The 25,509-nt window shown below is 29.0% G+C and overlaps 2 protein-coding genes across 8 annotated transcripts in view; both read left to right on the forward strand.

Annotated features, from left to right (window-relative positions):
* Positions 1-25,509, forward strand: part of LOC145202604 (uncharacterized) — a 66,183-nt gene that overhangs the window by 34,364 nt on the left and 6,310 nt on the right. The window lies entirely within an intron of this gene.
* Positions 6-25,088, forward strand: LOC145189959 (phosphatidylinositol phosphatase PTPRQ-like). Of its 7 annotated transcripts, none has more exons than XM_090091174.1 (25): positions 8-104; positions 8,211-8,262; positions 8,374-8,484; positions 12,598-12,888; positions 12,979-13,257; positions 14,141-14,428; positions 15,089-15,260; positions 15,423-15,571; positions 15,663-15,888; positions 17,862-18,007; positions 18,122-18,421; positions 18,618-18,783; positions 18,886-19,028; positions 19,278-19,497; positions 19,663-19,808; positions 19,924-20,217; positions 20,953-21,258; positions 21,369-21,817; positions 21,975-22,069; positions 22,153-22,312; positions 22,412-22,481; positions 22,813-22,977; positions 23,193-23,293; positions 24,248-24,446; positions 24,657-25,088. In XM_090091174.1, exons 1-25 carry the CDS (start codon positions 96-98, stop codon positions 24,983-24,985), a joined length of 4,866 nt encoding a protein of 1,621 aa, XP_089947300.1. In that variant the 5' UTR covers positions 8-95; the 3' UTR covers positions 24,986-25,088. The 7 variants fall into 7 exon arrangements, 6 of the variants coding, with proteins under 6 accessions (XP_089947300.1, XP_089947301.1, XP_089947302.1 ...); XM_090091175.1 differs by having other exon boundaries at positions 13,162-13,257; XM_090091177.1 differs by lacking the exon at positions 8-104 and adding an exon at positions 7,319-7,712.

Below are 25,509 nucleotides of genomic sequence, written 5' to 3' on the forward strand. Positions count from 1 at the left end.
AATGTTTTAAAATGGAAATTAAAAAAGAAACCGCTTAAATTTAGTCGAATAGTGTTTTTACTCGGCAGACTTTATAGCAGAACATCAAAGTAGTAATGAAGCAGGTAACTTCTTTTGCGCTGAGGATACATATAATGCATTTTAATTCTGTTGCTTAGATTAGGAATGTTTCTAGTTCTCTTAGATTATGATAAACAAAAACAAAATACTGCAAAACTAACAGGCGTAAGAGCTCCGAACATTATCTTTATTAATTTATATATATTACGCACACTTTCAACCCTATATTGACAAAACAAGGTAGAAATACACCTGTGTTGCTAATGATAAAAGTATTGTAAACATTCATGCATATTTAATTGAATAAATGTTTCGTTTGTTTTCTTAGAGAACATAAAGTTAGCTATCAGTATTTTTTAAATTTATTTTTTCTTCCGGACAATATTTTCTTAGTAAAAATTTAATGATAGCTTTCGACCTGAGTTCATCTAGAGGAAATTAATATCGAAAAACACAGAGTAAATGTCATTTTAGATTACGTTGCAGGGTAGAAAAAAATCGATTTACATATGAATTTAACTTAATAAATAAAATAAAGATGAACCACTTAACATACTTATGCAATTTAATTAACTAAAATAAATTTTGCAGAAAGAATAGATTGCTAGCAAAAGAAACACTTGAGTACTTTACTTGTTTTGCTACTTATTTTGCCTGTTTTGACGTTGGAATAAAATAGCGATTATTGCAAACGCAAGGTATAATTTGAGCAGATATAAAATAGTTTACATGGAAATACTTAATTGCTAAAATATTTGTCTGTAAAAACTGGAACAATTAAAAAAAAACTTAATTTAGTTTAGTGCACAGTTCTTTAAGGAAATTGACGGTAATATTTTGAAAACCCTGAGAGGTTTGCTCCTAATGGTTGCAGTTTCGTCAACTCTAATACTTTTACGCTTCAGGTCTACCAAAAACTTGCTTTTTATTTTAATTGATCAAAAGCAAATATTGTAAGAGTTGTTAAAAAGTTCTTATAGAGTTGATAAGCTACATTGGTTGGTCAATACTCTGTGATTAGTTCAATTTTGGGTAATATTCAATGGTAAAATAAGCACTATTTTATAGCTTAAACACATTTAAAATCGGGAAGCAAACAAGATGTTTCAAACTTTATACACATAGAGCATGTCCTTTGATAAAAACATACCAATTTTTAAAGGAATCTTCGATAACCAATTTAAAGGGAATCTTCGTTAATTTACTTTGTCCACTAATATCTCTTGATAGCTCATGAGCTATGGGTATTATTTAGAAATAGAATAGGATGTTAAAAGTTTGTTCTTTACATCATAAGATCTATATATATTCCTTTGCAGCTTAAGCTTCTGTTGTTTTAGATGTTGTTTATTTTCCTTCTGATTAGAAAGAAGCTTTTCGTCTCTATTAACTTCATATAGTTCTTCATAAAGGTTGATTTTTAAAACCTCTAAAGAAGAGAGGTTTTTAAAGCAATGAACCTTTCAATCTTTTTTCAGCGAATTCCAAATAATTTGTGCAACTATATTTTTGCTAGTAAAATTCTATTTAACTGCAGTTACCAGCAATTTTGTATTCTGATATTGGGTACACACACGGAATAATTATTTGATAATATAGCGCTGATTCTCCTTTCAGATTTCTGAATTCACTTCAGGGTATTCTTCCCTTAAAACTGATTGCTTGCATTTCTAAACAGTTTTACAAAAAATAAAAAATGCAAATAATAGTTTTGACATAAACCAAATCTTGAAAAACTTTAATCTTTTTTAATTTTATCATTTACGCCTCCAAAACTTAAAGAATTTAATTTATAAGGTGTAACAAATGCGGTGTAACCAATGCAGTGTAACCAATGCAGTGTAACCATGGTAGGCATTAAAAAACCCACCCAAAAAACCCACCCAAAAAAACCCAGTTAAAAAAACCCAAAAAAACCCGGGTTTTTTTGGGTTTTTTTAAATTAATATTTTATTTAAAGGATTCTCTTTGCTTGGTTTTTTTTATGTAATTTATTTATTTCAGAAAACATTTAAACATAATTATGACTAATTAAAAGGTAATTATTATTGAAAAGAGGATATGGATATGATCAGAATATAGTATTTAATAAGAATCAAAATTTTTAAAAGACATGATTTTTTTGAAATATTTCTGAAAAAATAGTTTTAGTATTTTTTACAATATATTTTCAGTGATCTCAGTGGCTTTCATCAACCATATCAAAGTCAGGCCTGTGTTCTATCTTACAAATTACACAAGAAGCTTTTATTCAAACACTATTATTATTTGTATAGTATTAAGTATATCTAACTTTCATATTTCGATGCAATGTGTATTTTTCAGAAAAAAATCTTTATAAGAATGCCATTCGGAAGTGGAAGGAAGAAAGGATGGGAGTGGAAGGAGGTCAGTGAGATAGAAGGGGATAAAAATAGTGTTCAGTGTTACCATTGTTCAGAGAAGATTAATGGAAAAATTGAAAGAGTTCGTATTCATTTAGAGAAGTGTAAAGAGAGAAAGAAGGACACTGATGAACAAGAACCAAGACCTGGAAGCTCAATGAGCAATATTAGCCTCTTGTCAAATGAGTCAGATACTTCAATTTCCGAAGGATCTATTATGTCCAGCTCCACACCCGCAAAAAGGTTTAAAAGTAGTAACTTAAATAACTTTGTAGTTAGAACATCAACTGATCAGAAAGATGCCATAGACATGCAAGTTGCCCGGTTTTTTTTCAGCTCTAACATGTCTTTTAATTCAGTGGAAAACTGTGAGTTTCAGAAACTTTGCTCTCTTCTTCGTCCTGGGTATGTCCCACCAAGCCGAAAGAAACTGGGTGGAGATCTATTAAATGAAATCTATGATGATCTGTCAACAGGGATAAAGAACGAACTGGAAACCAAAGACACGTTGGTAATTTGTCAAGATGGTTGGTCTAGTATTCAGAATGACCCAATAATTGCTCACTCATTTTATGATGGAAAAAAGAGTTATCTGTACAACATAGTTGACTCAGGATCAGAAAAAAAAAACTGCAGAATACTGTTTCAAAATCATCAATGAAGCTATAGTTAGCATAAAAAATGATTATAATAAGTTTGTATTTGCTGTCTGCACTGACAATGAAGCTAAGATGAAGAATATGAAAGAGCTGATCAAACAAGAGTATCCTGATATGTTAAAATATGGCTGTAATGCACACAATATAAATTTGCTACAGAAAGACATTTGCAATTCTTTTTAAACAATTCTAAAACAGGTTGTGGAAGTTCAGAAATATTTTAGAAATGTGCATATGGCCCATGTTTTGTTAAAGGAAAAAGGTGGATCTATGCCTCAGCTGCCAAGTGAAACACGCTGTAACTCTCAAGTTGCTTGCATTGAGACATACCAGAAAAATTATAACTTCTACGTGGAGATCTATGGAGAGAAGATGGAAGATTTTCCAGCCAATATTGGATGAATAATTGAGAATATAGCCATCAAACGTGAGGTAAGTCGTCTTCTTAGTGAAATAAAAAAATTGGGGATTGCCTTAGACAAGATGTAGAGTGATTCTTGTCATATCTCTGACGCAGTTCATATCTGGTATTCATTGACAAAGGATGAAGAACTATCCATATACTATAATGCAATAAAGAAGAGATTTCAAGATGCTGTACAACCCTTTTATATTTTGGCCTATACAACTGACCATCGCTATGAAGATGATTACAAAAGCTTCTTTGATAATGATAATGAAAACATTGCAGAACAATGGTTAGAGGACAGGAACCCTGATTTCTTGGGTATACTATACAAGTTTAACTTGAAGGACAGGAAGGTGTTTATTTTTCTTATTTTATTTTTCTTTAATTAAAACAGGAGCTTATATATAATCTTTTAAATTCATTACATACTCTTGTGCTTGCTTCACCATTATTATCTAATGGTCATATTAGGAAACTTAAATTATCTTTATTTTCATAAATTTTACAACATATTCCTACGTAACAAATTTTAAACGACATATTTTTTAAAAAGCTAACTTAATATTTATGCACATAACTTCTAGCAATAAACCCTTCCCTTTACATTCCCAGAGAGTTAGGCTAGTAAAGATAATATCACGTTAGCTGGCTGCTAACTAACAAGTTAATTTGACTGCAATGTTGTTTTTATTTCTTTTAAACTTTAAAAATGATACTTTACAGCAAGTTCATTTAAAATGACTAACAAACCAAGAGATCATAAACAATTTAGAAAACATGTTTGTTTTCTGTGCATGAAAAAAAGCCTCTAGAGAGTTGCAATAAACAGTAAAGAAAAAGTAAGTGCTATTTTTCAAATATCCATTGATTTTGATGATTCAAAGATTCCTTGTGGCATTTGTGAGGCCTCTAGAACAGTCATATGAAGATTTAAAAAGGAGACAAGATTAATTTCCACAGTTCTTTGATTTTTCCACTATCAAACCAAAAAAAATTCACTCGTTCATCTAACTGTAATTACCTTAATTGCAATATTGCCCAAATAAAGGCAAACCTTAAGCATTCCTTATCAGTGCCAATCTCAAAACAGCCAGAGAGGAACCAAAAGAGATGTTCAAATTACTTCTCAATCCTTGAAAAAAGACTTTCACACCATTGCACTGATGAAACACTTCATAAAAATTTGGTTGAGATAGCAACTGGTAACTAAGTTGCCTTAGAAATGATTGTATCTTTTGTAATTTTTAGTTCTACAGCTTCATCAGCAGAGACAGTTATGCTGCAAAAAACTAATGGTAGTCCACCACATCCTGCAAATGACTTTTTATTGATTCATACTGATGGTACCTTACATGAAATTAATTATCAAACACTTATACCATTAAATCTCTTTTATTCATGCAAAACACCTTATATTTGGCTAGTGAGAAATAAGTTAACACTTTCAGAAAGGCAAAATTTTTTAAAAAAGCTGATTTAAGCCAAGGACAATATTGGCTTTTTACAATGTGGTATGTTAGTACGGAAAAATATGAAATGAATAAAAATACGCAAGGAATGATATAATGCTTACTCTTGTAAATAGCTGCTTGAATCATGTCTTGCAAAGAAGCTCCTGCATATCATTATTATTCTACCATTATCAACCAATATTTTATTTTGTTAGAGATGTATCATATTTATTTATTTCGATAAGGATTTTTTTGAAATCATTTAATATGGTCATTATTGATAGGTAGCAATATCTATTATTGAAATTACTATTGACATCAAAATTACTATTGACATCAATACTTTCAATATGTTTTTTCAAGCTATTTTGTTATCATTATTGCTATTGTTATATTTTGATATACATAAGCTTAGTGGGCAAGTCTGAAAAGTCTTATAAAAAGCATAAGGTCTAATTTTGTGAACTTAATTGCTTTAATAATAGCCGTTCATTTCAGGTTCTTCAAGCTCTATGAAGATCAACTCTTTAGAACCTTCTTTGAAATTCAAATGCATGATTCAAGCGCAGATAAATACAAGTCTTTCTAATTTGGGAATAAAGAAGCTAGCATCAAAATTTAACAACCTATCAGAACGTAGTTTCAGGCACTTTGGAAAAGAGCTTACCAATCATTTCATAGTCAACAATATTTCTTTTCCCAATGAAAAAGATCTCCCATGTCAAAAAGTAGTGGCCTACTGCACAAGCTTGAGCATCATTTTAGAAAAAATTCTTCACTTTAGGGCTGTGTCAGGTGAGTAAATGGTGAAGCTAGGAATAGAAGGAGATGGAGGTTTTCTCAAGGTAAGCATGGGTGTAATATCTAACACACAAAATAGCACCTAGATTTACCCCTTCTAACCCAATACCGCACTAAGAGTATTTTCAAGGACTCTGGTGTAAAGCGTCAGCTTTTGGTTACCATTTGTGAAGACCTTCCAGAGACATTCAGCAGTGTTTCAGTAATTCTTAATTTGATTGGTGTTGATGATCTAAAATTTGTCCTGTCATATAATATGAAGTTGGCCAACATTCTTCGTGAACTCCAATCACGTTCTAGCACTCATCCTTGTTGTTGGTCTGATTTGATTGAAATCAACTTAAAAACTGTGGATTTCTTATAGCAATCGGCTCTATCCAATAGGCTTACTAAATTTATCTTGATTCAGGAGCTCAACCAAAGAGGGTCAAATTGTTCAATAATGTGGTTCATACACTCATTATCAAGTTGGCAGAGAATGATCTTGTTTTTGACATGATTCCACCAAAAGAGCTTCATTTGATAATTGGTGTTGTAAACTATCTCTTGAAGGCTATGAAAGATCGCTTACCATTTGTAATAGATTGGTTTAAGGCTCTTCATTCAAAATGCTATCATGAAGGACAGTTTGTAAGTCTTGACTGTAAAAAACTCTTGATAAATGTGAATATTTTGCAGCAGTTTGCAGAGAAACAATCAGCTGTTCAAATCATTATGTTTATTGACAAGCTCAGAAAGTTTGACCACGTGGTCAAAACTTGTTTTGGAAAATGTCTAGATCCTCTAAGTTAAGACAAACTATTAAAGTTTAAAGATTCAAATCTTGATTTAGAAGGTATTATAGTCACACCAAAAGTCCACGTCGTCTTTCATTATGTGATTCAATTTATTCAAAGAAAAAACTGTTCACTTGAAATTTATAGTGAACAAGCAACAGAGGCTCTTCATCATGACATTAGTCTGCACTGTCAATGCTTCAAATGCTCTGTTGATTATCGTCAATATGGAGAATGGTTGAGGAATTGCTTGGTTGCTTACATCAGAAAACATATTTAAATATAATATGACATGAAAAAAATATCTAAAGACAATATAATAGTGTTGTTGATGTAAAAGTATGATATTCTCATTACTAAATTTGTCCTACATATGAAGTTCAGAAAAAAATGCTTGATTTTAATCAATATCATGTTTCATTGTTTGAACAATGTTTAATCAAGTACTGAATTTCTACAGGCGAATTTTCTACCACGGATGCAATTGTTCCATTTCAAAGTTTACATACTTGAAGTCAACTAGGTTAATCACTATCACCACCCTAGAGGTTTTTTTCTCGATCAAAAAGTTAGGGTCAGGTCAGAAAAAATTCAGGAGTGACCGCATTGGTTTCACCGCATTAATTTCACTGCATTGGTTACACCTTAAATAAAATTTTTAATGTTTTGGTTGAGGCGGCGTAAATAAAAGAAATAAAAGATTAACTTTGAACTTAAAAAGACTAACTTTACAAATTTTTAAATTGGAATAACATTTTATACTTTAATTTTTATTTTAAAGGTTTTGAAATAATTTTATAAAAAACGAGTCTTGCAGCAAAAAGATATTGCAAAACAGGAGAGAAAAGCAAGATCAATAATCAAGAATCCAAGAGGATTTGCTCAAATAACCAGTTACTGAAGCTCCCTACTTAGCGAAATGTTTTAGATCTAAATGATATTGGCTGATGGTTGAAATGAGCTCACAAGAATCTTTTCAATTGTTTTCTTTTTCGCAAAACCATTTAGTGTGTAAATGGCATATGAAAATTACAGACCGAATCTGATGGCTGTTGTTACATTGCTTAGAAAAATCTAAAAAAAAAAAAAAATTCTGCTGAAGCACATGTCAGGAAAGTAAAATGTAGAGTATAAAAGATTGGTTAGGGCATTAATACCTATATTCTTAAAAAGTATCTGTTTTAATAAATATTTGGGAAGCTTTTTTGTATGATAAAATTGTGTTTATGAAGTAAGTTAAATAAGAGATTTTGCTAATACCTCAATATCAAAGATTTCTTCATTAAACTGTCACGATAATATGATAAACTCACAGACACCTTTAAACACAAAGCTGTCAAGTTTAATACTTTTTTTAAAAATATTTTTTTAATAGAATATTTTTTACTTTACTTTAAATGTTATATACTGATCATAGGATTTGTCAAACTTTGAAACAAATGTTCTTCCAAATATCAATATTTGTTGATTACAATTTACAGCATTCAAAGCTCAATAATCATGCTCAATAATCATTTTTAAAAACTTTTTTAATTGTATAAATGCTAATTGTATAACTATCTTATCAGTTATTTAAGTATTTGTAAAAAGACTGGTTAATTGCTCATTTATGAATCAGTTTATGAAGTCTAAGTTTGTTATTGAGCAAATATTTACAATTTTAATTTTAGGTTACAAAGTCTATTTATATTCTGATTTGTTGGTCTGGTTATGTATATGGAGGTATAAATCATTTAATATTAAATACATATGTTATATATTTGTTTTAATTGATTAGCGAAGTATCAATGACCAATAAAACTAAGATATAAAACATGTTTATTTTTTTCAAAGAAATACTCTACTTCATTGAGCCTTACGACTTTCCAGACTGGTATTTCAATGTTAAAGATAATGATATTTTCTCCTTTTATAAAAATGGGTTAAAGTTTTCAATTGTTAAAGGTAAATTCATAATTATTTATTTCACAAATAGTTTTTTTCTCTTAATTATAAAATAAAAAGCAGTGGTGAATTTAAAAGTTATAATTCATCATAAATATTAATGAACCAATTTTTTAATTAATTTTTCTCGTTCTTTTTTGTAGGACATTGAGTCATAGTGAAAAATATTTTTAATAGTATTTTGTTAAATTATCTTTATATTATGTTATTATGATACTTCATTAATGTCTAATGTGTAAATCATTAATGTCTATGGTTGATCAAATCAAAAGGGAAGGAAAAATATTTAAAATCTTTAAAACAACTGAACTTGAACTTCACATTGAGTGTTTCAATGAAAAGAATAGAATAAAGCATAATTTAATAGGCTACAAGCAATATTCCTTTAGCGTTATATTGAAAGGTTTGAAAAAGATGTTATGGTTTATCTTGGGGACATTATATTTATTTATTTATTTCAGATTTACCTTTTATTTCTATTAGCTGTTTTCTAAGTGGAACTGAGAGAATTGAACTAAACTTTGCTACCTTTTTTTTAATGTTGCTTTAAATAATTTCTGGAATTTGTTAAAATTTGAAGACTTTTTTGTTGAAGGCTTTTTTTGCATACTTTTATCTTTGAAGATTTTATCTCTAGGACAAGGTGTGTGTATGTGTCAGACACTAATAAATTTAAAAAAAAAGCTTATTGGAGTGGATCTTAAAAAAAAAAAAAAATTTAAATAAGATCAAACAAGCATTTTTTTCTTGCCCTCTTAATTTTTTCGTTTTTATATAGAAACACTATAAATATAAACTTTAAACAAATTCTTATGTTTAAGTATAACTCAAGCACTTCAGATTTACTAAAATTATAAAAGTTGCATAAGTTCTCAGTTTATTTTTAACAATTCCGTATTTGTTTTATAGCACAATCAGGTTGCAATCTCAGTTTAGTTTTGCAATTTTTCATTTTTGTAGTATTCCAGACATAGTTTGCTTTCAACTGTTAAGGTACATTTAATGATGACAACTTGCAGGAAGAATTGTGAGTTAATAAGCCGCTATATTCCTGACTTAATCGAACTCAGTAACTTGACTGTTTTCATAGCTTACCTGATATTTTTCCTCCCATAAACCCACATCAACCTTTATCACCCATATCATTGACCTAGGTGTGATAAATTTCTTTATTTTATTGTTCTTAAAGGAAGCAAGACTAGCTATAATTGTCTTAGAATGGTCCTTATCTTGTTCTTTATCATTCCACATTGCTTTCACTATCATTCTCTTGGTTGACAAGCTAACCCAATAGGAGGACACAGCACTAGCTATCCAACCAGTGTTTGAGCTAGTCATCAAAACATGTATATCAGATGTCAGCTATCTACCAAACTCGTGGTGCATAGTTAACAGTTTTCAAGCAAAATTGTTCCAAAAATAACAGCAGCCTCATCCTCATCTGTTCTGAAAGAAAGTTTGGCTGCTGTGAGTACTTAAGAAGCTTCTTTCCTAAAAACAGCACTCAAAGGCAACGAACCTTGTTTTTTCTGATTAGGTCAGAGAGAAGTTTCTTGTTCCTGTTAACATCAAAAGGATTGATGCCCTGAAGTTCAGCATTTTTTTTTTTGCTGATTCTAGACTCCTGTTCATTTCTCTGTCAGCATATTGAATTTCTGCTTAGAGCAAGTACATAAATGTTATGTCCCAAGTTTTGGCAGTTTTTGCTATGACAAAAACGACATTATAGTCTAAAACAGAAGCTTTTCACCCCATTTTCTTTTAGGTGTTCTAAATAGTTTCTCAGTTAACATTTTCTTTGTGTCTTTTATTGATCTGTTTTTCAAACTAATTCCACTGTATAATCTGCAAACTCTTCCATTTTATTTCATTAGGCATGTGTACTCTTATTTATTTCAGACCTCCTTTTCTCCTTGGCAGCAGGCTTTCTATCTACCTCAGTCATCCACCCTCTTCTTCCTTTTTTTTCTTGCAAAAGTGAATGTATGTTCAGAGTATATGTGAGCATCATCAAAAAGATCATCCAGTTTGGAAACAAAAGTTCAATTTCATGCAAGTGAAGTTGGTGAAGCTCATGTTTCGCTCTTCTTGAGAAGGCACTGTCTCTAAAATATCTTCTCTAGTTTGGTTTAATATTGTTTTCTCATTGAGATTCAAGCCAAAACTTTGATTTTTCAATAATGATAAATGTAAATGTTTTTCTTATGGTTAACTTCAGTTTGAGATGATGATGCTTGCTGCCTGTTAATACAGTTGCATAGTTCCCAAGATGATGACTGGTTCTTAGATTTTGTTTTGTTTGTCATAGATTACATTTTCGATCAGAAATTCATTTGAAAAAAAAAAAAAAAAAGATAATAATACAAAAGGCATTTTTATCAATTGTTTTGCATTTATGATCATGAGTTTTGAATTTGAAGTCACAAGACTTTTAAACTTGAAGCTTTAAAAATTGTTATTTAGCTCTATTAACTCATTTAGGATTCATTACAGCATTGCTCTAATTTATTATTAATTGCATTAGTAAATTAGAGCAATGTCTTAATTAATCAAGCAAACCTGAGTTGCCATGCTATGGTAACAATTTTTAAAATATCTGGGCTTAACCAGTCAGTTTACACACTTCAATAAACATCTGAAACTTTATGATAAACATGTAACATTATACTACATGGTATAAATTTTTAAATAATTTTAAGTATTAGGTTTCTTGTAGTGTAGTTTGTTGTAGTGATAAAAAGATAACCAAGCTTTTTTATTTATCAATATTTTAATCATTAGTAATCAATAAAAGCAAAAAAACTAGTTCTTCTATTTAAAAGTAAATTGCTGTTAGCTTTAACTTGCAAATAATTATACATACATCGATGACAAAAGTTAGTTCATTTTATTAAAAAATGAAAAACACTGAGCTGGTGAAAAAGTATTATGATATTAGTAATATATAATTTTTTTTCATTTGAATAAACAATTCCAGCTATTATTAACAGTTATGATCTAAAGATTAAAAATTAATTAAAGAATTTCCCTCCCCTCCCAACTATTAACCACATGATTCGTAAAATTAATTTTACACTGAAAGAATACAACAAAGAACCCATCTGAGTCTAATGACCAGAATACTGGAAACTTACCATCATTTAGCTAACTCTAAATATTTTTCAACTGTGCTCTTGTATTTTCAGTGTTATTGTTTGATAAATAGGTCCAAGAATACTATATTATAGGGAAGGAAGATCAAATTTAAAATGTTTAAAAATAAGCTCCATCCTAAACTGTATAACTTTCATTTTTTGTTTTAACATGTTTCTTAAAGATATTATTATTGGATTGGGTTGATATCACTATTTTGCATTTATTAGAGAAAATTTTTGCACAATTGTTAACTAGGGTATTTATACCTGCTTTTGTGTAAATAAAGAATATTAGAAGTTAGCTAACTTTTGAAATGTATAATATGCTAAACTTCAAATACAATTTCAGCAAAATGAATAAAAAGTTTAAGAAAAATTACTAATTTATGAAAAGGTAAATGAATAAAGTTAACTATATGTAAAAAATATTTTTTTACATTGATGAAGGCTTACTTTTCAATCAAATTAAACCATGCTAAGCTTATTAGTGTCTCATTTATTTAGAAACAATCAGGCATGTAATTAAAAAGTTATTAGTTTTATCTAAAAGACATTTTTGCCATTCTTTACTTCATGAGAACATTTCACATACACAAGATTTCTAACCCTTCTTAAACATAAGGTTAGCATGTGATGGAGTTTGAAATGATAAGAGTTTAGTGTGAGGTTAGGAATAGGCTGAGAGACAGTTATTTCTAAGCAGAGCTTAATCTAGAGGCAAGATAGGATTAAGCTCAGTGGCTGACTTTGATGTATACCATTCCTATCTATCTTTTTACTTATAAAAAGCATAATTAGACTTAAATTCTTTAGTGTTATAAATTTTTCTCCTTATTTGGTTCTTTAAAAAAATTTTTTTTTTTTCTGGTTTAGTATAAAGTAGTTTTAATATAAAATTAATTTTAATATAATATAGTTTTAATTTTTATATAATATAGTTTTAATACAAAACTCAGATGATTTTTAGTGATTTTTTTAGGCTTGTATGGAAATCCACAATACATTTCTTTCAAATTAACAAATGAAAAAAAGTACCTTCGTCACCAAAGTTTTATTCTCAGACTTCACAATATAATAGATATTTGGTCTCCTGATGCTGAGTTCATTTTACAAGAAAGTAACTTTCCAGGGTTTATTAAAATAAAATCAACAGGTTCTTATAGCACACGGTTTCTTAGATTTTATGGTCCTAACTTTAATACTTGGTTAGAAGAAAAGAAAGACACAAATGAGTATGACATGCAAACAAGTTTTAAATTTATTGCAAGTGGTAATAGTTTGTTTTTTTCCTAATTATTGTTTGTTTTTTCCCTTACTATTTCTGTAACAATATATTTAAAGTAAAGTAAACTTTTTTAAGATCTTCGTATTAAAAAGATTGATGACATCAATAGATATTCAGTCAATGTTACTGTTGATGACTTCCCACCAATCTGGGATATTTCTGATAGTCAAAATCCTTTCATTGTTAAATACACAACTCCAAATAATCAATCCATAATATTCAATGTCACTGGGAGTTCAATTGTAATTACCAATTTAGATAGCTACACTTTCTACAAGTTTTCTGCTGGTGTGCAGAATGAATTTGGTATGATTGTGTTTGGAATTGCGTCTGGCCATCAAACAGATGAGGATTGTAAGATTTGGACTTTTTTTACTGCTTTGCTTAGTTTTTATTTTGTAGAATATAAAAATTGATTACAAAAACAAAATAAGAAATGGTGTATTTGAATTTGAGTAAATAAAATTCAAATCAAAAATTGAATATTGACAAATACTATATAATAATATATTGATATTCCAAATGTTATAAGTTTATTCTCTCTTATTTTTGAAACAACAGATTCAATTTAAATAAAGGATAGTAAATTGAAGATGTAAACTGCGACTGTGAAGCTTGTTTACATTGTTTGCCCACAAATGTAGTGCATGATGGTTGAATAATGATGATGCAATTTGAGTAACTATTTCATTTTTAATGGTAAAGCAAATGGATATTACATTAGTTAATATCATTTTTTAGCTTGACAAAAGAATTTAAAATTTATAAAAATAGTATTGATACAGCTAGATGTTTTCATTAAAGGTTATTTTAGAAGATATAAAATATAGTTATTCTTAAGAAAGTGAAAGTATATTGTTAATAACTTGTATTTGAAAAGGATTTTGGTGATGCATCTGCTGAAATATAGATTTAAACTTTTCTATATTATTTTAAAATGAGATTTTTTGATAAGGCTTTTTATTTGCATACTTGTAGATTTATTGACAACTACTTCTTTAAATAGAATAAATCATGGCTGATTTTGAGTTTATTTGAAAATTATGTTTGAGTGAAGTTCATTTGCAATAAAGTTTTGCATAAATTCGTATAAGTGTACATCAGTATTTTATGAAGTTAAAACACAATTTTTCAAATTTGAACCCAGTTTGAAGATGAGTATAAGTAAGAAACAATATTCCTGTACTGAATATTTGTATGGGAGTGTTAGGTCTGTTTTTATGAAATCTATTTTTAGTTCCAACTGGTCCCCCTCTTAATTTTAAAGTTGCACAGGTCAATTTTTCAACACTTTTGTTGTCTTGGGCTGATGTTGAGTATTCGAAAAGAAAAGGGATCATACAAATATATAATTATTCTTGCCAAGACTATGAAGTAAGTATTTGGAACAACGTTTCCAACAGTACATTTCAAGTAACAGTGAACAACCTGAAAGTTGGCACCACTTACAATTGCTCTATTGCAGCTTGCACAAAGGTTGGTTGTGGTGTGAGGTCATTTGGATCTAATAAAACATTAGAAGGAAGTATGTCAAATGCAGTTTTATGTTGTTTTTTTAAATTAAATTAGTTTAATGGAATAATTAATCTCTCACTTTTTTTCTGCTAAAAAAATTATGCTCTCGATAATTTTTTAGCAGCAAAAAATGGATATATAGTTATGTTTGATCATTTGGATTGTTTTATTTTGCAACTTTTTTTTTAAGTTCCTTTTCATTTCCTTTAAAAGTTAATAGTATATCATTAAATTTTGAATTGAATTTCATTTTTAGAATTGCTTGATTTTCAAATGAGCTTTTTATCACTCTGTTTTATTTTTAAATTAAATGTTCAGGATTTCATTTTGTTTTGTTTTTAATGCAGGAATTAGTATCTTTATATTTGTCATTATGAATTGATTTTTAGTGATGAACACTTTTATCATAGACTTTACAGCAAATTTGAAAATAGTTCACCTTTTTGATAATTTTTTTAAAGTATTCCTTAGGGTTATTCTAATTAAATTCATTTGTAAACAAATTTCTAATTTTGGACTCTTTTTCTAGGATTTTGAAAATTATCTTTTTCTTTTTCAGAAACTAAATAGCATTATACATCTAACAAAAAGAGTTTCAAAGAGTTACTTTTTTTACATTTTCTTTAATCTGCTTAATTTTGCTTTTTATTACTTTTATTTTTATTTTTAGTACCACAAGCTAGTGCACAAATTCTTTACATAAGTTATATTAATTCCTCATCTATCTATGTTAATTGGAGTGATATCTCCACTATAAACTGGAGGGTATTACAAAATAGAACATTTTGCATAGACATTGAAAAAAATGATACTTCAAACCTTGTTAAAACAAAATGTGTAATGTAAGTAAAATATGTTTTTAGTTTCTTTTCCTTTAACATTATCAAAAATTCTACACTAAAAGTTTAACAAACAAATTTAAAAATCAAGATACCTTTTTTTTATGCTTTTTTTTGAAGCTATTTTAGATCATTTTCATTATTCTTAGTTGGTGTTATTTTTAGTTATTCTCCTCATCTTGAAACTTACAGTACAGAGATTCATGGTCTTGCACCCTTTACAAAGTATTCTGTTCTGGTTTATTGTACAAATGAAGCTGGTATAGGCAAGAAAGAAGTAAAAGAAAAAAGAAGTGTTGTGACAGATCAGTTAGGTGAGCCATTTTTTGTTTGTTTGTTTTCGATTTCTTCATACTTTCGGATATCATTTATTGAAAAGTTATGTATTTTTGATGATTCTTTTAGCTCCTGCTATTCCTCCTAAAAATTTAAATTTTGCATCTGTTGGTGTGAACAACATGCTATTCCAATGGGACCCTCTAAATGAATCGGAATACTTTGGTATTATTGAAGGCTACAGTCTTGTTGTCAAAGGAATTGTGGAAGAGACTGATTGCATGATATTGAATGAAAGCTTACAACCAAATCTACTTATCTCAAAAGTTTATAATGCTTGTGCAGGTTTGAATCAGTGAGAAAGTTTAATATTATATTTTCTTGCTTTTAAGTTTCATTCTCCTTTCATTAACAGAATAAAATTAAACTGAAAACAATACACAAATAAATCAATTGCATAACAAGTATAATAACCAAGTTATTTTATGCATAAAAACACTTAAAACATGTTGTAGTTTATTTCAAATATAGCAACAACAAAAACTGATATTCAACAGGTTGAATTGTTAAAGAAACTCAGTTGTAAGAGTTTTAATGATTGAGTTTTATTTTGCTTGTTTAATTTAAATTTATCTGGTGTATTTTACTTTGAAAAGAGTTTTAAATTTATGCAAATTTCTTTTAAAGTTTGTTTTAAAAGTCATAAAGAAGTAAAATACTTTGTAATTAATTTTCCTTATTATGTAAATTACTTAAAAAAGGAATAAATATTTAGAAGGAATTGTATAAAAAAGTAACATTTACATGAAAAAGTCATTTTTAAAATTGTTATTGCATATAATATTTATTTACATGTTAAAGGCAAATTTTAAAGTTGCATAAAATAATTGCTCTATCAATTGGTATTTCATATTTTTATGTAAATCACTAAACTTTAAACCACTCCCATAGCCAAAATTTTTCATTTTTGATTTTTTATTGTTTTAGTAATCTAATGTTTATACTGAAGTGTTAATTGTGTTAAGGCTGTTTTCTGGAAAAAATAAATATATTTTTAGCATGGACATATTTGTTTTCACTACCACTAAAAGGCAGTTTGTATAATCTGTGTTATTAAATCTACCACTTAGTTACAGCTCTGAGTTCCTTTGGGAACAAAACTGGTTCAAATTTATTATATTTTTCATGTCAGTTTATAAAATATTCTTTAGATATTCTGTTCATGACTGTTTTTTCAAAGAATATTTTTTGTAAAAAACTAGTTATTGAAAATGTTAATAAAGTTGAATCAATTTTCTAAATAACCGTGCTATTAAAAGTCTTAAAAGTTTGTTATGAGAATGAAACTGCAAATTGTTTTGCTTCAGCTTTTTATTTTTTGTTTCATTAAAGATGGAGTGGACTTGGAATAGTTGATGGAATAGCTTGAACATACCCTATAATATTCTGAAATACAAGTTAGTTAATTAACTGATATCAGATTCCAAAATGAAGTATTATGTGGCATTTATAGTACCCTTTTTGTTGAAAGGGTTCCACTTTCTCCATTCAACTTGTTTTCTTCAACTTTCTCCATTCAACTCTAAGTCCAAAATGTTGCAAAGAAATTAATAGTAGCCGATATCTTTCTTAACCTAAAAAACTTTACAAATCCAGCATTTGCCCTAAATACCTGTGCTGGTTTTAGCTCAGAAAGAACCTAATTCTTGAATGATATCAGTTTAGAAGTTATCAGATTTCATAAAAGCAGATTCTATATTTTTCTCTTTATTGAACAATTACTATGATTTTCTTTCTCTAACTGTAGATGAATGGTTCATATCTGAGTATATCTAAACTGCTCTGCATTATGTTGGTACTATAGGTTGTTTAAATAATGTGGTTGACTGTAGTATTGAATAAAGAATAGACTTTATGACCAATATTAAAACAGAAAAGAATTATAATAAAAGACAAAGTTTAAGAATACAAAATAATAATTCTCTTACTGGTTGAAGTTATTTGTATAAAAAAAATGCATAGTAGCCAACTTAGTTTTGTGCACTTGGCATAGTAAAATTATGCATTCTTGAAACAATAATTTTAGTGTGTACAGTAATAGATTTTCAAAAATTGCATTATCACATTATTCATACAATTGCAGTATAACACATTTAAAAAAGAAGGCTTTAAGTAAATGTGTAAAAAAAATGACAATTTTTAAAACAAGGAATGTGAATTACGGAATTTAATATCTTCAAAAAAAGTGATTTTTGGGGAAATTTTAGTTTAGAAACTTTTTTGTGTTCTAGTTTTGTGTAATTTTCATTTTAAACAATTCTACTCTAGGGCTAAAAACATAACAAGTCCTTTTGCAAAAAGCTTGAACATAACAAATTTGTTTGGGAATACTACATACATGGTCAGTATATCTGCAAATACCAAGTATCAAGGTGTTTTTAGTTCTGGAGTTTACAAAAGAACTGCAGTAGGAGGTAACTGTTTTTTTTTCTTAAACTATACCAAAGAATAATATTGGAGTATTGGCTCAACAAAAGTAAGCTTGTTTATTGGACTATTATGGAAGTAGATTATCTGTAAATCTTTAGTTCCGCTGATATCTGTTCTGAATTTACAATGTTGTAACAAATCTTATAACTCTTTGACTGTTTGTTGGAATCATTCCCCACCATTGTATCTACAGGGCACACGAACTGCATATGTTGTGTCTCTTAAAAAAGCTGAATTAAGTTTTGCAGAATATAACTTTCAGAATTTATCTTCCAACAGCATTAACTACAAGGCACTCTCACTGCAATATCTAACTAATTATTTGATATCAGTATCAGCAGTTACATCTGCAGGTGCTGGTCTGTTTGCTAGAGTTAATTGTACAACAGATAATGCGGGTAAGTAGATTTTGAAAATCTTTATGATAAAAGTTTTGAAAAAAGTTAAATTTGTAAGTAGCAATTAATTACAAGAACAGAAAGTGTTGCATATAAGAAAAAAAAAGTTTGTAATAATTTCAGTACCACCCTTTTTGTTTTTATTGTACAATGTTTTTAATATTTGTAATGTTTTCCATTATCATTAAACTTTTAGTACCAAAGTTAAGCTCAAAAATTATTGACTTGCATTACCTTAACTCTTCATCAATCAGTGTCAGTTGGAGTGACATCCCATTAGAAATGTGGGGAATACCTGAAGATCAACAGTTTTGTATAGATGTTGAAAAGCTTTCAGCTCTGGTTAAAACAAAATGTGTTAAGTAAGTTCAGTTGATGTTATTGCATTATAAATAAATTTAAGTTGTGTCATAACTGAAATAAAAATGTTTTACAGAAGTTCATTTAAAATAGTTTTTATTTAGTTATACCAAAAGCAATTACAGCACTGATATTCATGGGCTTGATCCATTTACAAACTATTCAGTATTAGTTTACTGCAAAAACAAAGCTGGAATAGGGAATAAAAATACAACAAAAAAAGAACGAGTTCAAACCGATGAGCTGCGTAAGTAAATGATTACTCGACTGCTTAAAATAACCTTTATCTTTGATTTTCTAAAATAAAATTTAAATTAATGGGCTATTGTTTTTATTGATAAATTCATTTCACCTTTATTTAGCTCTTCCAATTTAAAACTGTCATTGATTTTTCTGTGTTACACTTAAGCAATCAAATGTAACTTAATAATTCCATTTTAAAAGATTTATTATTATGTGGTATTGCATTAAGTAAAACTTTTAAAGTTCATTTTAGCTCCCTTGGTTCCTCCAAAAAATGTTAAGTTTCTGTCTGTCAGTGTAAATAGTATAGCAGTCAATTGGGAAGCTCTTGATGAAGAGGACTACTTTGGTATCATCCGAGGTTATAGTGTTTTAGTTAAGGCAGTTGTTGAGGAGAAAGATTATAAAGTTGTAACTAACAGAAAGCGTCGTAGTGTTTCTGAAATTTATAATGGCAGTTTGAATTTAGAGTGGTAAGTCTCAATGCTTGAAATTCAAAAGTTATGCAAAAAGGGGGATTTTACTTTATTCTATTTTGTTTTTGTTTTTTTTTCATGAAATCTTTTTTTTTATTATAAAAATACTTATCTTAGATTATTTAACTTTTACATTTTTAAAAAATGAGTTCTTTTATTTAGGGCTGAAAATATAAGCGATCCCTTTACTACAACATTACAAATAACAAATTTGTTTGGAAACACAAAGTATAAAGTCTTTGTATCAGCACACACCAAGTATCATGGGGTTTTTAGCTCTGGAATTGAAAATATAACAGAAGAAGGAGGTGTTTTTTGTTACTATATTTACTTTCTTTTATTGCTTACTTTTTTAATGCTAAATATTTGCTTTTAACTTTTTCAAAGTTTCAAATCTTCATTAAACTTTTTTTGACTTATTAGTACCACTTGTTTCTGTCATAAATTTTCGATGTTGCAATAATGCATATGACTCATTGACTGTATGTTGGCAACATACTCCACCTCTGTATCTTCAAGGTGTTCGCACAGCCTACAAGTTATATTATGGCAAAGTTGGTGACATATTCAATAAAACTGATTTACTGAGTGCTGATAAACTTTACTATCAAGCATTTCCGCTTGAGCCAATCACTTCTTATCGAGTAAGTGTGTCAGCTTATACTAATGCTGGTGAAGGAGTTTTAAAAAGTATAACATGCATGACTGGTGACTCTGGTAAGTGATTTTAATCTTAGTTTGCAAGAAAAAATGAAAGAGTGTTAGCAAGCAATTTTGTTAAACAAGTAATACAGGATTCACTAAAAGTTATGTTAAAAAAAGAGAGAAATAACCTCAAACATCAAGAAAGTTTATCAGAAAACAGTAAATTTGGCTTTAACTAAACTATTAAACTTATACTAATTGAATCCAGTTTTATCAAAAACAAGCCAGCTTCCCTCACTAATAAAAGCTGTAAGGGAGATCATCATAGAATCTTAAGTTTTTAGAAGGTTTTCTTTAATGCTGGTTTTCCCACTTTGAGTTCCATTGGTTGAGTAATCTGAATTTTTATTTTAACACTGGCTTCTTTATATAAAATATAACATTCTTAATTTGAATCTTAATTTGAGAGAGAGAGAGAGAGAGAGAGAGAGAGAGAGAGAGAGAGAGAGAGAGAGAGAGAGAGAGAGAGAGAGAGAGAGAGAGAGAGAGAGAGAGAGAGAGAGAGAGAGAGAGAGAGAGAGAGAAAAGAGAGAGAGAGCTTGGTAAGTTGAGGTAAAGCAAAAAACCAAGTCTCTCTTTTTATGTTATCATCCCCTTGATAACTTAACACCAGAGATAATCTTTTGCATCATTAACTGTCTTAATACAAAATGTTTTTTCTACTAAGCTGCACAATTAAAAAACTTTCTTTTAGTATAACTATTTTAAGGAAAACTCTTTAAAACTACATTTTCAATTTTAAATTAGTTCCAAACCAATCCCCAACTGGTTTATATGCATCATCAATGCAATTTTCAAATGCTACCACAGTCTCATGGATACCCATACCTAAAAAATATTGGCGAGGTCAGCTATTGGGTTATCAGATAGCATACAAGCTTCTTGAGCAAGGAGACATTATAAAAATAGGTGAAGTTTGGCAAACATTTAAAATTGAAAACTTTAACAACTTTACAGTGATCAATGGGTTAAATGCTTACTCTAAATATTCTTTAAAAGTTGCTGGTTACACAAAGATTGGGATAGGGCCATACAGTGCAGAAGTGAAGTTTTGTGAGTTTCTTTAGTTTTTTGGTTTGTAATTTTTAACCTATTAGAAGATAAAAGTGTTTAGTACAAATCATGTGTATAAAATATTTGAAGTCTTAAGTTTTCTATTTCAGCTACGTGTCGTATCTTAAGTCCTATAATCAAAGTGGAATACATTTCAATTGAGCCTTTAGTTTACTCCAGTTTAATGGATGAAAGACCTGCAGGTATAATGGTTGCAGCAACAGAGAAATCATTGTTGGATTGCGCTGGATTTTGCAAATCCTTTCTGCAAAATATTACAGTAGTATATAGAGAAATGATGATGAGTAGTAAAGAGTTTGAAATGTATCATTCAAATGTAATAAAGCTACCAGTAGCAGTTCCCAAACAGTTTATAGGCTCTTCATCTTCTCCTATTATGAGTACTCCAGGTTTTGTGTTACTATTTGTTCCAAGTGCAAAAGAAGATTTGTTAAAAGAAAATGATGAAATGGTGTTTGGTAATGTGTCGAGTGCATTGGGAATATTTGTATTATATTTTTTGCTAAACTCTTTATTTGGAAGCATATTGTTTTACTGTGTAAGCAGTTACTTTAAAATTGCTAAAGCTTCATCAATATAAAAAATATTTGCAAATGTTTGAGAAATATGTAATAAAGAGAAATTGAGAAATATATAATAAAGTTTTTAAAGTCTACATAATATGTATATGCAATTGTGTGTGTGTTTTTTAATAGGATTTAAAAGGTTTTGAAGGAACTGTTCGTTGTTTCACTTTGAATGGTATAATTGAAAAAGTATATGTAATCATAACAACAGTTACCACTGTTGGGTAAGTTGTGATTGGTTATAATTTTTTTACTCTTTTTGATAAATATCATAAGTTTGTGATGATCATAGTTTATTGATTTGAAGGTATGGGGATAAGTTACCATTGACTTATCGTGGCAAAATATTAATTTTGTTTTGGACATTTTTGGGAATGGTTTTAACTGGTATCTGTGTGGCAACTCTTCTTTCGGCTCTCACTGGAACAGCAGTTAAATCAATTAACTTTGTGTTTCCCAAAGGATATGTAAGAAAGTTTTTATCTTTTTTTAAGAGATATTTTTAAGACTCTAAGATTTTATTTAAGATTTTAATTTTTCTTAACTCTTTTTTTTTAACAATTTAGATGGTTGCAAAAGTTGGATCTCCAGAATTTGAATGGGCACGTAAGATATCATCTATAAAGCTTCTCGGAGGTTGGTCTATACCTTCTTATCGCTATAGTTTCTAAAGCTTTTGAATTTTTTAACTCAACAAGATAGCACAAATGTTTATATTATAAAAAATATTATGTTTGCCATTGTAATCAGGATGTTCAGTTTTACAATTACTGATGATGCTTTCAATCCTTGAAAAAATATTTAAAATAATGGGATATTTAAAATTGGTAGATTATCAGACAGCTCGTTTTTTTTTTTTTTTTTTTTTTCTTTCATTGTGTTACTCTTTTCTTAAATAGAATATCATGGTCAAATAAGTTAGGATATGCATCAGAAATTGTATCTAACCTTATTTTTTATTTTTTAGACAAAAATTTCTCAACTCATCAAGATGTTTTTAATGCACTGAAAGCGGGTCAAGCAAAATATGCTGTGGTTGAGCAGTATGTCGTCGAATCTTACCGATCAACCATTCAGGAGTTTGGTATAAAGGTAGCGCATACCTTCAAAATAGATAATACGAACTATGGAGGTATATAAATTGTTTCTTGTAAGTTTCAAAGCATTTACTGAATAATTCTTGACTGATGTCCTAAAGAAATCTATTAAACTTGGACATTTGCTAAAATAAAATCTATTAGAAAATGTTATACTGATTGAGATATTTAGTAACGATTTTCACTTTCATTTGCTTTTTACATAGAACTCTTTTTGTGAGTAATCTCAATACTTGCACTTTTGTTTTAGTTTCTTTGGAAGGAAATTATTCTTTGCTCAGTGTTTGCTTGAACAGTTTTTTAAAAAGAAGTTCCGCAATGGTTGATAAAGAAATGCAAAATTTAAAATCGGTAAGCAGCTATCAATAGTGCTTGAGTTACTTTCTAATTTTGCCATTACAATTAGCAGAAAACAATATTTGTGTATGTCGCTAGGAATAATTGACGGTTATAACAGACTCAAGCATCAGGTCATCAATTTGCTTTTTTACATTCGTAAGTTACGCTAGTGTAACATTTTAATAATTGATAATTTTCGAAATACTCAAAAGATTTGGATAAAAGTATGCCAAAACGCGTGTTTCATTGAGTTCTACAGCTTGACTTTTGGTTATATAGTTTTACATCGAAACGAAGAGAAAAAATGTGAAAAATAAGACTTCATTTACGGTCGCAAATATTTCGTCCATGCCCAGAGATATTACTGCGCATCAATATAAAATTAACCCACTTGGAAAAGTGCCAGCTTGAAATATACCCACATGAAAAAAAACCTGTCTCAATCCTAGAAAATTTTTTCTAATTATATTTAATCTTTTTCAAATAATTTTGAGAATTAATAGTAATATTTTCAAATTTTTCTCTGAGTAGGTAGGAGTTGTAGATATATTTGTAAATAATTATATATAAAACGTATTCTACGTAAGAATTTAAGTTAAAAACGGAGCACAAAGAGAAGTATCCCCTGATAAAAATATTGAGAGGTGCTTCTCTTTGTGCTCCGCTTTTAATTTAAATTCTTATGCAGAATACGTTCCATTAATTTTTTTCCATAAATGATTTTAAATATTTGAAATTTTCATTTCTAAATGAAATTGAAAGATATTTAATCGATTCCATTTAGATTAACGGCAGTTAAGAAACTTTAAGTCAAATGTATTCATTTCTGTTTATAACTTAAATCATCTGTTAGAAACATAAATTTGGTGTCTTAATGAACCCAAGTTTCTATATTTGTGTTTAACCTAAAGTTAGAATTATATTTTGCCATTTTACTATTCATCGTCAGTTCTTCTTTTTCAATAGTCCAATGAAAAACAGAATAAGTCAGCGCAAGTTAAACAGAGCCCAAAAGAATTTCAACTTTTAAGCGGAAGTTCACCTATGTTTCAACAAACTCTGTATGCTTTGACGATTACTCTTGTTATTTTCTGGATAGCTGGCGGCATTTATGAAGTGATCAGAAAAAAAAAGAATAAAAGAAGTCGAGTACGAACTAGTTTAGGTGAGTGCATTAAATAAAATTATTAACCGGCTGTTTTATTGCGAGTGAGGTTTTTCATCTTTTTTTAGTACATGTTTAAAATTCTTTGTGTTTCAACTTTTAAAGTTAAGAAATATTTTCTGAAATTTTATAAAATATAACGAAAAAAGTTGAGGAGTTGCATAAATAGCGGCTTTATTCCGAAATTAAAATTCGAAGAAATTTTTTCAGAAAAAAAGTTGGCATACATTCAAGCGTTGAAGAATCTTTCTAACGAATACAACGATAGCTTTGGTAAAATGATCGTCAAACTTCAGGAAAAAACTGACGTCATAATTTACAAGCACAGTGAAGAGTTGCTGAAACTTAGAAACAAGTTCTCGAAGTTGTATGGAGTTAACTTTAAGTATGTGGCTGTAAAAGATCTTGGTGTACCTTTAGAAGTAATTTCTCAGTATAAAGAAGAAATTAAAAATCGCCCTAAAGTCTCATCATGGAAGGGAGTGAAGGAATATGCGCAAAAAAAAATATTATGGCTGCGCTTTCAATTTGATATTTAGTGTAAATGTATTTTATTGGTAACATAGTTTTAGAATTTAGCAAGTTTTAGAGATCTATAAATTTGTTTAATGAACTGAAAAATATTTAAACGTTTAGTTTTCACAATTTGTTGCAGTTTTAATTTATATGATTTGTTAGGGTAGTGTTACTGAGCAGCATTATGAAAGGGGAGACTGGCCCTATTTGGCTAAGTTTTAATTTTTAGATCGTGTAAAGTGTTTGATTAATGTTTTTGAAAACAAACGGTTTGACATTACAAGTATTTAGCAGCAAAGGCTAGGTATTTAAGCTTTGTATCTTTGTATACTTATAAGCAGAGCAGAGGCCAAAAAAAAGACGTGTGGCAACCAACCCCGTGATGAAACCAGTTGTTTATTCCTCCGGGCTAAGTTGGTACACACCATTAAACACCAAAGTTGTTTCTATTAAAATGATACTAAGTTTTAGACAAAATGATTAATCTCGGTTCAGCAGACTTTTTACAAGTTGTCTTAAAACTTTTAAAAAAAAAAACAGCTTTTAA

Source organism: Hydra viridissima, unplaced genomic scaffold (assembly GCF_058129835.1).
Source record: "Hydra viridissima isolate aposymbiotic clone 2 unplaced genomic scaffold, HvirCarnegie_v1 scaffold_6, whole genome shotgun sequence".
Taxonomy (NCBI): domain Eukaryota; kingdom Metazoa; phylum Cnidaria; class Hydrozoa; order Anthoathecata; family Hydridae; genus Hydra; species Hydra viridissima.